Source organism: Haliotis cracherodii, unplaced genomic scaffold (assembly GCF_022045235.1).
Source record: "Haliotis cracherodii isolate W230 unplaced genomic scaffold, xgHalCrac1.p SCAF_7, whole genome shotgun sequence".
Lineage (NCBI taxonomy): Eukaryota > Metazoa > Mollusca > Gastropoda > Lepetellida > Haliotidae > Haliotis > Haliotis cracherodii.
In genome coordinates, this window is record NW_027266330.1 from 32,014,577 (window position 1) to 32,028,927 (window position 14,351).

Sequence of the window (14,351 nt, forward strand, 5' to 3'; positions counted from 1 at the left end):
GGATACCCCACTCAGACACAGTATACTGACTCTGAGCCGACCAGTCCTTGTTAAACCTCTAAATGCCGAACGCCAGACAGGGTAACAAGTAGTACCATCTTTTCACATCTTTTGGTATGACGCAGCCGGGGATTGAACCCTGTATCTTCCTCTCTCCAGGCGGACGCTGTACCACTAGACCACGGAGGCAGTCATTTGGGCTTGTTAATGTGTCTGGTTAAGAGGCATCACTGTTTGATATTGAAATTTTATTATGATGTGTATGCAAATAGTTCATCTCATGTCCCTCTCAAACATTGGGCTGTAAAGTTAGAATGGTTAGTCTTGTTCTCTGTTGAACTTAGTGTTATTGTTACCTTCTGAGATTTAATTACTGTGTAAATGTTTTCTGTTATTATATTGTTGATTGTGATATTAATTTGAGATATCAGGGATTTTTTGCTTAGAGGCCACTATGTAACATTAATATACAATGTTAAAAGTAAGTAAGTTGGGTTTAACACCGCTTTTAGCAGTATTCCAGTTATGTCACTGCATGTTAGATGATATGAGAGGAATAATTGAAGTGACGCAGGTCTCAGACATTTTTCAATTTGGAGAAACCCACGAGCAGGAGTATGGTGCTGGCAAACATAGAAACATGGTAGGGACAAACCAAAATGTGAACCCACAATCATAGGATTCTGGCATGCCCAAGGGACACAACTGTGCTCTGGACCTGCAGCGCCTTAGACGATGTTAAATACCACTGAATGAAAGAAAATACAAAGTTTAAAAAAATACAAATTTTGAACAAAATAACTTTCATTTTTCCAATTTGACTACCAGGAGGACCCTAGGAGATCTTGGGGAGAATAGGTCTTCAGCAACCCATGCTTGCCCTAAGAGGCGACTGAGCTTGTCCTAAGAGGCGACTAACGGGATCGGGTGGTCAGGCTTGCTGACTTGGTTGAAGCATGTCATCGTATCCCAATTGCGTAGATCGATGCTCATGATATCAATCACTGACTTGTCTGGCCCAGACTCGATTATTTACAGACCGCTGTCATATAGCTGGAGTATTGGTGAGTGCGGCGATAAACAACAAACTACCAAGGACTCTCAGTTTGGTGTCACAGATAATCACCAGACATGGAGGCGTCTCAGGCTGATACTGAAGATAATAAGACTGCATTAAATGCTGTGAAAGGTTTCTGAGGTATATTTGGGTTCAAACTGACACAATAACAACGAGTTCAACTTTTTATTTTTCTCAGCAGAAATCAAACAAGAAAAGTCAGGTCAGTTTTTTTGAGCATTCAAGCTTTGGTAGTGACTAACATACTAATTGTCTACAACATATTATCAAGTCTTCTCTGCTCTACTTGCTTTGATTCCTGTATGCACTCTGTTGTTGCCTCCTGTAACTCGCGCCCCGTGAAGATTCCAGGGTAGAATAGGTCTTCAGCAGCCCATGCTTGCCATAAAGGGCAACTGTGCTTGTCATAAGAGATGACTAACAGGATCGGGTGGTCAGGCTTGCTGACTTGGTTGATGCATGTCATCATATCCCAATTGCGTAGAGTGGTGCTCATGATATCAATCACTGGATTGTCTGGTCCAGACTCGATTATTTACAGACTGCGGTCACGTAGCTGGAATATTGCTGAGTAATGAATAAAATGGTGAACACATACACAAGGGCGGAGGATAGAAGCACTGAAAATAGGATGCTGCATGCGAAACTTTAAACTAAAAATTAAAGACCAAAGTCGCCATTTGTAAAGTGATGTCCCAATGCCTTGGAAACTTTCATCCATTTCGGCCTAACATTCAAAAATAACATATCATTCTTAGTTTCAACAAAATCAAAATAAACATTGGATTGTCTGGTCCAGGTTCCCATCACTGGATTGTCTGGTCCAAACCGTTTACAGGCTGACTTCATATGGCAGAGTATTGCTGTGCAGCATAAGACAACAAACTTACATGTTGCTACAAATTGTACTACCAGTAGATGGTAGGGCAGGACATGCTTACTCTTTTCAAAGACACCTGGTGTCATCACTGATTTTTTGGGATCAATTCATTTCAATTTCACCACTATTTTGTTACACCCAATGGAATCTGTTTCTTCAGATGATCAAGACTGGTTATTTCCCGGTGTTGATGTTATACATTTATAGAAATAATGTATGTACTTGGCAGCATATTAAATATAATGCTTAAATATTTAATGTGTAAATGAAGTTGTTACTTTGAGGCAATGCAATTTTACTATGTAGCAATGAGATCCTGGTGATTTTTTTTTTTAAGTAAGCCACTTTGTAGGATTAATATTCCAATGAGATGCTTGAAATGGCTGCAATCATGCCACAGTGGGCTGACAGAAATACTCACCCATTAATATGACAAGGCACAGCCTATCAGGACATAGCATCTCATTCATAGCCAAGTTTGTTTCCTCTATCAATAGATCTGTCCCTGGATGAAAAACAGGACTAACATTGTTGTGCCCACGGCAACCTTGTAGACCGTCCTATTGTTATAAATGATAATGCCTGTTTGATGTTGTATCTGAGTAAAGTTGTTCAGTATCTTTAAGACAACACTGACAAGAAAGTTACAAATATTGACCAGCTTTGTTTCCTTTAACACTCTGAAATGGACAAGCTGGAGTAACATTAGAAACTAGAAACATTGTTCTGATTGTACACCCTGTGAGTGAAGACTTGGTGTGGTCCACACCTGGGCTTGTTCCACTGTTGGGATGGAATAACGTCACTACTGCTGGTAGGTGGTCAGTAATTGTTGTTATCACCCATATAAAGAGGATAATTATCATCAGTAATTATAAATTAATTATTTTTTTATTGGTTAGAATCACCCACTTTACCTGTGTGGGGATTCCAGGATAGAATCAGTTCCGAGCACCCACAGCTGTAGGGATTCTGGGCTTGCTCATGTTATTGACCACTCATCCACTTGTCCGGCCCAGACTCCGGATGTCATTGATACTATCAACCATTGATCCACTTGTCCTGCCCAGACTCTGGTAGTCGTTGATACTATCAACCATTGATCCACTTGTCCAGTCCAGACTCTGGAAGTCATTGATACTATCAACCATTGATCCACTTGTCCAGTCCAGACTCTGGAAGTCATTGATACTATCAACCATTGATCCACTTGTCCGGCCTAGACTCTGGAAGTCTATGATACTATCAACCATTGATCCACTTGTCCAGTCCAGACTCTGGAAGTCATTGATACTATCAACCACTGATCCACTTGTCTGGCCCAGACTCTGGAAGTGGTTGATACTATCAACCATTGATCCACTTGTCCGGGCCAGACTCTGGTAGTCATTGATACTATCATCCATTGATCCACTTGTCTGGCCCAGACTCTGGAAGTCATTGATACTATCAACCATTGATCCACTTGTCCGGCCCAGATTCTGGTAGTCATTGATACTATCAACCATTGATCCACTTGTCCGGCCTAGACTCTGGAAGTGGTTGATACTATCAACCATTGATCCACTTGTCCGGCCTAGACTCTGGAAGTCATTGATACTATCAACCATTGATCCACTTGTCCTGCCCAGACTCTGGTAGTCGTTGATACTATCAACCATTGATCCACTTGTCTGGCCCAGACTCTGGAAGCTGCTTATGCTATTGACCACTGATCCACTCCCAGACTCTTGAAGCTGTTGATTCTATCAACCACTGATCCGCTCCCACACTCTTGAAGCTGTTGATTCTATCGACCACTGATCCACTCCCAGACTCTGGAAGCTGCTCATGCTATCAATCACTGAGCCACTCCCAGACTCTGGAAGCTGTTGATGTTATCGACCACTGATCCAATTGTCTGGCGCAGAGTTGATTATTTACATGCCACGGCTATGAAGCTGTATAACTATTACAATCCTCAATAAACTCAAGGTATTCAGATAAGCAGGTTGAAGGATAAGAGCTTACAAGTGGTGGGGTTGGATCATGATGTACATGTAATTGCTTGTATGTTAGTATAGACGGTAATGAGAGGCATTTGTCTCTGTTTTCTCATCTTTTGTTTACATAGGTTTTTGTAATCTGTCAAATGTAAGTGTCAGGCATGGAGAAGGTTAAATCCCGAGCTTACCCCACCCTCTAGAATGTCAGTGCAATGTTTCATTGTGTTTACATCAGCCGTTTAAAGAGTCGGGCCCATCAGAGAGTCAAGTGATAATGGCCTGCTCAAAGTAAACAACCTGGTGCAGTCGTAATGAACATGTGTCATGATCATTGTGAAACTGCATTGTGAATTACCGGCCAGCATCTAAATTACTGAATGGTCATTTCTGGGATGAGACTGTCAAGTGTTAGTGCTTTAGGTTCTGATGACCAACCAACCAATTATCAGTGGTTTTAATTAAATCAACAGTACTGAGCTACTATGCCTGGTTGAAAACTTGATACAGGCAGCCTATTTTCTTGAATGACATTATGTTACCCGCTCTTGCTTGAGGTAGTGTACTGGGCCGTAATGAAATATGTTCCACTAGGATCGGGCGGTAATGTCTCAGAACACGACACCTTTCTGTTGTAAAAACAGTACTTAAAATGCAGTTAGAAGTGTATGTCACCTTCTATTTGAGTGGGCATACAGAACTGATCCCCTGGTCTTAGTGAAGGTATGTAGGAATAGGGAAGGGTAGACTCTCTACTATATAGGGCTTTAGGCACAGGCAATAAGTTTCAGGAACACTTTCTATTGTATTCAATGGTTAAGAGGGGTCACCTTGTCTTTGAGTGAGCACACCGAACAGATTCCCTGGTCTTAGTGAAGGTATGTAGGAATAGGAAAGGGTAGACTCTCTACTATATAGGGCTTTAGGCACAGGCAATAAGTTTCAGGAAAACTTTCTATCATATACAACAGGCAGTTGACAGGGGTCACCTTGTCATTGAGTGAGCACACACAATACATCCCCAAGGTGTTTGTGTACCTGCCTAGCATATGTATAGTGGGAGGGTAAATTGATAACTGAGGTTTACGCACATGTGACAGTTGACGCAAGTTTAACCTAGATTAGGTCATGGAAGCAATGAGGGTAGAACAGCTACAATCACCACCAGCTGAGTGGGACACGCTTCAACGGGGATGTAGAATGCTGCTTGAGTCGGACACACGTACAGGTAGCGGTATTCTGGCCTTCACAGGTGAGGTAGTCGGGGTAGAGGTGTGTAATGTCTGCCGGTGACCTGGTGTGTGTTTTGTCGCGAGTGATATTTTCACTTCCTCTTCCTCTGCGGTATATGACAGCTGTGTTCGCGAGAGGACTGGTGGGGGTGACGCGTCTGTGTACAGTTCCAAGGGGGTTATGCTGACATAAGCTACAAGGATATTTGATCTGTTTTTATCCTGGGACGTACAGGTTTGTGATTTCAGAGAGATGTTTCTGATTCTCCTTTTGTTGACTGTGATACAAAATGTTCTGAACTTTGTTAGGAATGACATAGAGTGAGTGAGTATTGTTTTTTACGCCGCTTTTAGCAATATTCCAGCAATATCACGGCGGGGTACACCAGAAATGGGCTTCACACATTGTACCCATGCCGGGAATCGAACCCAGGTCTTCAGCGTGACGAGCGAATGCTTTAACCACTAGGCTACCCGACATAAGAATCATTCATTGATCAAATGAAATATCCCAGACTGCTTGATGTCATTTGTCCTCCTTGAGATTTGTTGGTTCTGTGTGGTATCTCAATGGAAGTTATTGCACACTGTTAAGACACAACCCAATACCATGTAGACGGAGATATGGACTGACATGAATACTTATGTGGCCAGGTATTGGACATAGAGAGTAAGGGAGGGGTGATGTTAGCCCTGTGGTTAAGGTGTTGGCTTGAGGAAGACATTGAGTTCGATTCCTACAAGGGTAGAATGTGTGAAGCTCTTCTGCATGTCCCTCATGATATTGCTGGAATATTTCTAAAAGCTGTGTAAGATCCTACTCACTCACTAGTGAAAGGGGCGATATTGTTAGCAGTAGTGGGACATATGTGTTTCGCAAGGCTGCTTGTGACTGTTGCAGTTGTGGTCGTGTCATGATTACTGATATCGCATTAGATAACAATATTTTTTGTTATGACCATTGGATCAGATTATAATGCCTGTATCATTAGTGCAGTTGGGAAACTGCCCGTGAAGATCCGGGGTAGAATTGTTCTTCAGAAACCCATGCTTACCGTAAAAGGAGACTATGCTTGTCATAAGAGGTGACTAACGGGAATAGGTGGTCAGGCTTGCTAACTTGGTTGATGCATGTCATCGATCCCAAATGCATGGTTCGATGCTCATAATATCAGTCACTGGATTGTCTGGTCCACACTCGATTATTTACAGACTGCTGTCATATAGCTGGAATACTGCTGAGTGTGGCGTTAAAAACAAACAAACAAGTTGGGAAACATAGAGAAAGTACAGGTCATCAAGAGAATAACATTCTAGGTTCCACTGTTAGCTCCAGTTGGTGCTGCAATGTGCTGTGCAGAGTTGTGTCCCTTAGCTGTGCCTGGATCAGCATAAAGCATCTGTTAGGATCATTGATAAGTGTTCATGATAAACATCTGTGGCAATCAACTCTGGTCTTTTCCCATGACTTTAACTCAACTCACTCACTCATGTTAACTCACATTAACGCAGTCATTGAGTTAATTGCAATTGGAAGGATGTGGACATCATCACTTCAATCAAGATAGGAAAATATGAATTTTGGCTTCAAACACTTAGGCATGCCTACTTATTTGTACCTGATGCTTATCTTATTTTCTACTTGTGACATTTTTGATGATGATGTTGATGATGATGATTGATGATGATGATGATTGATGATGATGATGATGATAAGAAGTCCCTCCGGAGCCTGTCTTAGTAAAGAGGCCCTGTAGGGCTGTTCTTGAAAGAAAGGCCCCCGAGGGTTTGTGACTTGAAAAGAGGCCTGTAGGGTTGGCCTTACTAAAGGGGCCTTCTATACTTTCTATACACCATACCGTGCTCGTGGGTTTCACCGAAGTGGTAAATGTCTGAGACCTGCATCACTTCGGGTTTTCCTCCCACATTAAGCTGACACGCAACGATATAACTGGAATACTGTTAAAAGGGGCATTAGTTGAGCACAACCTCACTCTAAAGCTACAGCATAAGTAAGAGCTGCATCTCCTTGTCAGAGGGAAGGCATGCCTTGCTTAGTTACTCCAGCATCTGCCCTTAAACATAAAACAATCTGTGATCTAACATTTCCTTAACATGGGCTTTTATCTGTCCTGTTTACTTTCTACTTTATCTAACAGTAATAGTTTGACTTGGAGGAGAAGTGCTTTAAAGCTGTGCTCCCCGGAGGTGTGACCTTTAAGTTACTGAGTAGGGCAGAATAGTCTCTCACTATACAAACACCTTAATCCTGTCAATGTGAGTCTGGTGTTTGGTTTGAATGGCATTGTTTGTCTTGATCTGAAGGAAGTATGTCACATAAGTAGTACACATTTTGCGGATCGCACATGAATCGTATCTAAGGGACTGGTCATTAGGTAGGGGGTGATCATTGAGACAGACTTTAGTGACCCTACACACCTCTTTCGCAGTTACCTTCCTCTTTTCATGTAATCATTGAAGGATGAAATAATACACACGCCTTATCTCAGCATTTGAGCATTTATCATTCTAAGTATTAAAATAATAACTGATAAATGTATATTTTAATTTTATACGTCCTATATCCAGTGATGTCGGAGATGACATTTACATTACCATAGATATGGCAGAATGTTTGTTTGCTAAATACCGTGTTCGACGTAATAAATGCCCAGGGCGCTCTCAAAATTAGGAAAAGGGGCTCTTATTAGAATATTATTTTGGTGGAAAAAAAGAGAGTTGAAAGATAAATTTCGTGGTTTATGCTGACACACTGAAATGTTTATATGCGACAGATACATTTTTCCAGAATTTAATTGCCCATAATTAAGAATGCATATAACACACGAGTGCGTAATATACGCGAATAAATAAGTCCTGTGTACATTGATCAATCAGAAGGAGTGCTAATTGGGATTGTTCACTAGCCAATATATTAGCAAATATCGCTGTGGGCGCTTATTACGTCGAATATGGTATGTTGTTTCTGATAACATACAAAGGGAAAATGACAAAACATCCCCTTTGACTACAAGTTTTTGTGGGTTTGCTGTCACTTTCCAAATCTAGGTCAAACCTCGTATCTCAACCAGGAAGTGGGGGGAATATAGCAGACATTTCAATCTATCAAAATTGTTGTCACTCCGGATAGCTTTGTGTGTCGGATATGAACAGGGTTACAATACGTTGCTATGCACTACTGAACAATTTATTAAACTTTTGTCACTCAAAATTCAGGCTAAAGGGATATACTCTCCTTGAGCCCAAAGCATTTATCTGCTTATTTGCATTATGTCTCTGTTTGTATGAAGACTTTGCCTTTTCTTTATGTTTTTCGAAGTGTTCTCACGACTTGACACTCCAGTAAAAGGATAAAGGTGTTTTCAGTAGATTTCCAAATATTTCAACAAAGAGTATACCTAAAGGTCTTTTTCATTTCCAATTGCCAGAGAAATTCTTTTTTGAAAATGAATAGATAAAGTCGGAGGGAACTAGGACTTAAGCTTCTGTCATCTCCAAGTCTTCATTTATCATCTTGTCCTTTTTTACTTTCTTTCACGGTTTTGATTTTTGTCATGTCAGCAAATTTTAGGTAAAAATGAGAATAAGAGACTTTTTTAATAATGGAGCAAGGATATACAGTGCAACTCATGTATTGTAGGAAGTTGTCATAACACATCTCTTAAAGCAGAAAATATCAATGTTAATGTGTCTTACTTTTAATAATTATAAAAGAATAATAAAATGAAACATTGTTTATTCTATTTTCAAATAGTAAATTTATGTGTATTTTCAGTTCAGTATAAATTATGTTAAAATATTTTTTCTTTATTGAATATTGGATTTGGTGGGACATATGTGATATTACAGATATCATTACATAAAAAACAACAACAAAAAACAACATGTCATTGCAAGATCACACAAAATGTGATGCCAGGTATCATGAGAACACATAGGACATGTAATCAGTAATCATCTTAATTACTCTGCTGCAGAAAACTCCCTTCCCTGGTGAGGTGAAGGATCTGACAAAGCGGATCCGAACTGTGCTGATGGCAACAGCACAGATGAAGGAGAACGAGAACGACCCCGAGCTGCTGGTGGATCTTCAGTACAGCCTGGCCAAGTCCTACGCCAGCACGCCCGAACTGCGCAAAACATGGCTGGACTCCATGGCCAAACTCCACAACAAGAATGGAGACTTCTCAGAAGTGAGTTCACCATAGTTACATTTCTTGTTTATAGATCTGAGTGCCGTTGTACATTACAACCTTAGCGCTACAGCTGTCGTAAGTCTATGTTACGGTATGGGAGTTACGATCACCTTAGTACAACGGCACCCTGGTTTTTACCATAATATCTGCTGCTGTATGTTTAGACTCCCCAAAAATAGGCAACCACAGCAAAATATGTGTTGTTTCTGGTTACACTTCCACCTAAGACCCTCCATCCTTAATATTTCTTCTCACATATCTTATAGAATTACAATTTATATACCCCCAACCTAAAAGGGCGGGGCTTATAGTTACACCAAGGAATTCTGTCCGTCCGTGCAGGACCTTTGGGGGTTATTTTAGGGTGTGCCTCCCACTCCCCCAACCACCCATTAACACTTTCTCACTATTAATACAAGTCTCCAGCGTGATATTGCTGGAACATTGGTAAAAACAACCTACAACCATACCCACTCACCAATATACACATTTTTTGTAGGAGATTGAGTGTACTATTAATCGGTTAATTAATTGATCAATGAGTTTCTACATTTCGATATGTTCTTTGTTTGTTTCAGGCTGCCCACTGTTACATTCATATCGCTGCTCTTATCGCGGAGTATTTGAAGAAGAGAGGTATGGTTTGTTCTGACATTTCTGTTTTGTCCATCCCATTACCTGCATTACATTTAGCGTATGCCGTTCTTCATGGTATTTCAGTCATAGCTATTCCGCTAGGTCAGTGTGAACACTTTCTCAACAAAGGTGTAAAACACTCAACAAAGGAGTAAAACTCTCAACAAAGAAATAAGAATTTTTTTTGTTTCCGATGTGTTTCATGATGTCCCTTAATGATCCATTTTTGATAATAATGAAGCAAGATTTAGTTTTCATATGTTAGTGTTCACTCTTGTAGGGGCCATGTTGTAGACAGCCCTGAGTGTAATATAAGCATTAGTTGTAGAATAGCAGTCCCTTTCTCTTACATAGCTTACAGCACTTTCTGTAGGAGGAGGTTCAACATTCCATGACTCACTACCCACCTCTAGGCATAGAATAAACACAATGTACTGCAAGTTTACCATTAAGTGCCCTAGCTATTTCTTTCCAACCTTTCAAGGTTTATTCGAGAGGAGCATTCACTTAAACCGGAGCGTTATTTTTAACGTTCACAAACTTGTACAGCTGTTAATTAGCCTTGATGTTCTATCTGACCCTGGGGCTACTGTGGATTGTGGGAATCTTTGCTACTGTACAATGAAACCCTGTGGTTTGAATCAGGGCACGTGTTTGTCACTTTCAAGGTAGATGTGTACACCTGGAAATTAATTAAGCACCACCTTTTTTTTTCGAACAAGTGTTTCTAACAACATGGTGTCACTCGCACCCAGTCTGAAATATGATAGAGAAATATACAGTCAAGTCACGTTTATCTGACACTCATTAATCCGACAATCGGCTTTATCCGACACAAATGATAGGAACCAATTAAATCAGTGCTATTTAGACCTGTTAATCCGACAGTCTCCCACTCAAACATCAGTCTGATTAATCCGACACAGTGATCAGCGTTCTCCATGGTCATCTGCCTGCAAGTACATAGCCCCGTGTTTTCATGTTTAAACGGCTGCAGAGATAAACTTGCTTAACAATAAACAATTACTGCTTTAAATAAACAAAACAGGATTAATCACATGTCTAGATTACCTCAATCTCATTAAAATTGGGATACAAGTTCTCGCTACCGTTGAGGACATCTTTTTACAGGTCATGTCAGAACGACCATTCGCGAACTTCGACCGACCAATGAAATTACTAACAGGAAGTCGACATTAGCCACTAAGAAAACAGCTTTCTAAGCATTGCGGCACAAGTTTCAAATTGGTGACTTCCATTCAAGACTATGCTTTAAAAAGTATTTTAAATCAGTCATACAGTCTGTAACAGTAGTTTTGTGTTAAACTTTAGAGATTGCCTGATTAGAAAACATATTCCGCGAACAATGTAACACAACAATATGAATATTTCCTTTTTCCTTTTTTTATAACAACATGTTTGAATCGTTATCTATCATGTAGTTGTCCAATTTTCGATCATGAACGTTGATAATACCTAATTTCGTTTATCCGACATAATCATTTGCAACCAACAATGTCGGATTAACAGGACTTGACTGTATATATATGCAATCTGGAAGATGAGGCTCTTGACAAAAGATAACTCAGATATTGATGTCAATGTTCAATTTTTTAATGGCAGAGTTTCGCCAGGACTATAGTTGAGTCAAAGTGGGAACCACCATAACTATGGATCTATGAAGTTGTATGATTGGTGTAAATGAATATTGCTGTACGAAAACTTGCATTGTAATCTCATAAAGACAATCCAAATGCTTAAACTCAGTTGTAGTGTAATTTCCAGGTGATATATTAAAAGCAGGTATGTGGTCAATGATACACAGTACATTAACCTGGCTCATCCTGTTATCAACAACCTTTCTTGCAGGTGCATCAATTTAGTGAGATGGGTATTCATGTAATGTTCAGTATTGAGATTTCTTCCACAAGATAAAGGGGCGATCGGGTAGCCTAGTGGTTAAAGCGTTCGCTCGTCACGCTGAAGACCCGGGTTCGATTCCTGACATGGGTACAATGTGTGAAACCCATTTCTGGTGTCCCCCGCCGTGATATTGCTGGAATATTGCTAAAAAGCGGCGTAAAACCATACTCACTCACTTCACAAGATAATCGTACCATTTTGACTCTCTTTCTTCCAACGTGTTTATATCTATGGTTTTGCTTCATAAGATTCTACTTATATTTCTGAGATAAAATTAGCTGGCGTCATATCTGGAGTACTTCTCAGTGCGGCGTTACACAACAAACAAATAAACAAATCCAACATGGCCAGTATTGTTGGTAGATCTGGAAACGCGATGTTCCCACTGGCTTTTTAAACTGCCAGTCCTGGGGGACTGGCAACTCTAAAAATTACCAGTCCCCCCTTATTTTTGTCAGTACCAACTCTCAACAACTAAAAAAACGTATGGACATTACCTGGTCTCAATTCTTTCAACATCATGTTCAATGCAATGACGTCATCTCTGAAGTAACTTACATAGATCTACACCTCATTGACACAAAGCTCAATCACAATTTTCACAAAAGTCACTTCAAATATATATTTAATCTCGAAGCAAACCAAAATGTTATTTCCTTGCAATAATAATTGATAAGGGGAACCCTGATGGTAACTGATAGACTGACTTCGTTTGACATATACATTTATATGAATATCGCCAATGTTTTGTTCAAGAACAAAGATTTATAAGGTACTGTCAGACGCATGAATTACCGGTCCAACCCTAATTTTGCCGGTAAAACAACTACCGGTAAACAGGAACACTGGAAATGGTTGAAGATTGTCTAGAAGGATGAATCTTTCATATGTGCATGGAATTATTTTTGAAATGGTTTGAAGCTATCAAATTTTCAACAGATATGTCCATGGATTTGAATATATACAAATTTTCATAGCAGGATGCATGGACAATTTGACATATGACATGTAAAACTTATGAGGAAGAGGTTATTTCTAGTTGTAAGTGCTGTTTTAAATACAACCTCATTGTTTGAATTGAAATATAAGCTATGTAGGGGTAGCCAAGTGGTTAAAGCCTTTGCTAGTCATGCCGAAGGCCAGGGTTTGATTACCAACATTTGTGAATTCCCCGTCGTGATATTGCTGGAATATTGCTAAAAGCGGCGTAAAACCCAACTCACTCACTCTCTCACAATGCTATGTTTTCAGAAATTAAGAGATAATATGTTGAATGTTTGAAGAAGAATTAAGTTATTAATTAGTTAGTGTCTGTGAGGTTTTAGAAGGAGACCGCCAAGTAATCCTTTGTATCTTGTCTCACCAGGAAAACTTAGATCACGTAAGTTTGTTACTGCCTGCTCGCTCATCACGAGTAGATCCCATGATGCATTGCGACTACCACTAGATGTCAGCGTTCTAGAACTCAGCCTTGTTTCATCATTTGCATGTCATCATATTAGATTTCATTTTGAAATTCCTGGCGCCATTCCACAAACTGATCTTAGTGCCACGACTGTCGTAACTCCCATACTAAAATATGGACTTACGATAGTCGTAGGGCTATTTTTGCTTTGTGGAATGAAGTCCTTTTCTGACATCTATCACATTGCATGATTGTTCATATCTTAAATGGTTTCCAAGTAAAGAAAAGATCCATTCACTTTGGAAGTTAAGGAGTCGATTTTCAACGCACAGAGGCTAACAACAAGTGCTTCTACGTCTTCTGTGAAGTGATATTTTGAATAAGTGAAAGTATTATGCAGGAACGACCCTGTGTTCTTAGTAACTTGTTTGGTCTGCAATCTTCACATGAACAGACCATGAGAAATTCCGTCAGAATTTGTTGGCAAGAATCCTGGATGTTGAGATTTAAGATATGAACACATTGTGAATGTTTTAACCTATTAAATTCCAGTTGGCTTAATGAAATAAAGGCATGTGTTCTTTACAGTTGATTGTCTTCATAAAAATATGTGGCTGAAGTATTAGGATGTTTATTGTTTACTAAACTAATAACTCCGTAGATGTTTAACATTGATGGAATTACAAAGATTTTCTGTAACTAACTGACCAGTTGTCATTAGAGGAGATTGTTTATGTAACAAAGGTGATTTCATTAGTCTGTTGTCGATGTCTTAACCATGCTTGTCACCACAGACTAAACTGAAGGATAAACTAATTCGATCCCCAAACAGGGCCCAAGGTCACTCAATGTTTGAAAAATGCTTGTGCACTGTCAGCGAAGATCCACTTCAAGTATCTTCTGGAGACACAAGATATATGGATTTCAGCTTCTGTATTCTTCATATACAACATTTTCAGTGGTCTTTTTGCTTCTTTGTCTGGTGAATTCAGGAGCAA

At 39.8% G+C, this 14,351-nt stretch overlaps 1 protein-coding gene across 1 annotated transcript in view; it reads left to right on the forward strand.

Moving 5' to 3' along the window:
- The window catches only part of LOC139447246 (dedicator of cytokinesis protein 9-like), a 188,645-nt gene that overhangs the window by 145,155 nt on the left and 29,139 nt on the right, over window positions 1–14,351 (forward strand). Inside the window, exons 44-47 of the mRNA XM_071228512.1 lie at window positions 1,257–1,280; window positions 9,171–9,386; window positions 9,968–10,025; window positions 13,315–13,329. Coding sequence (XP_071084613.1) covers window positions 1,257–1,280; window positions 9,171–9,386; window positions 9,968–10,025; window positions 13,315–13,329 — 313 coding nt within the window. The remainder of the gene's footprint in view (window positions 1–1,256; window positions 1,281–9,170; window positions 9,387–9,967; window positions 10,026–13,314; window positions 13,330–14,351) is intronic.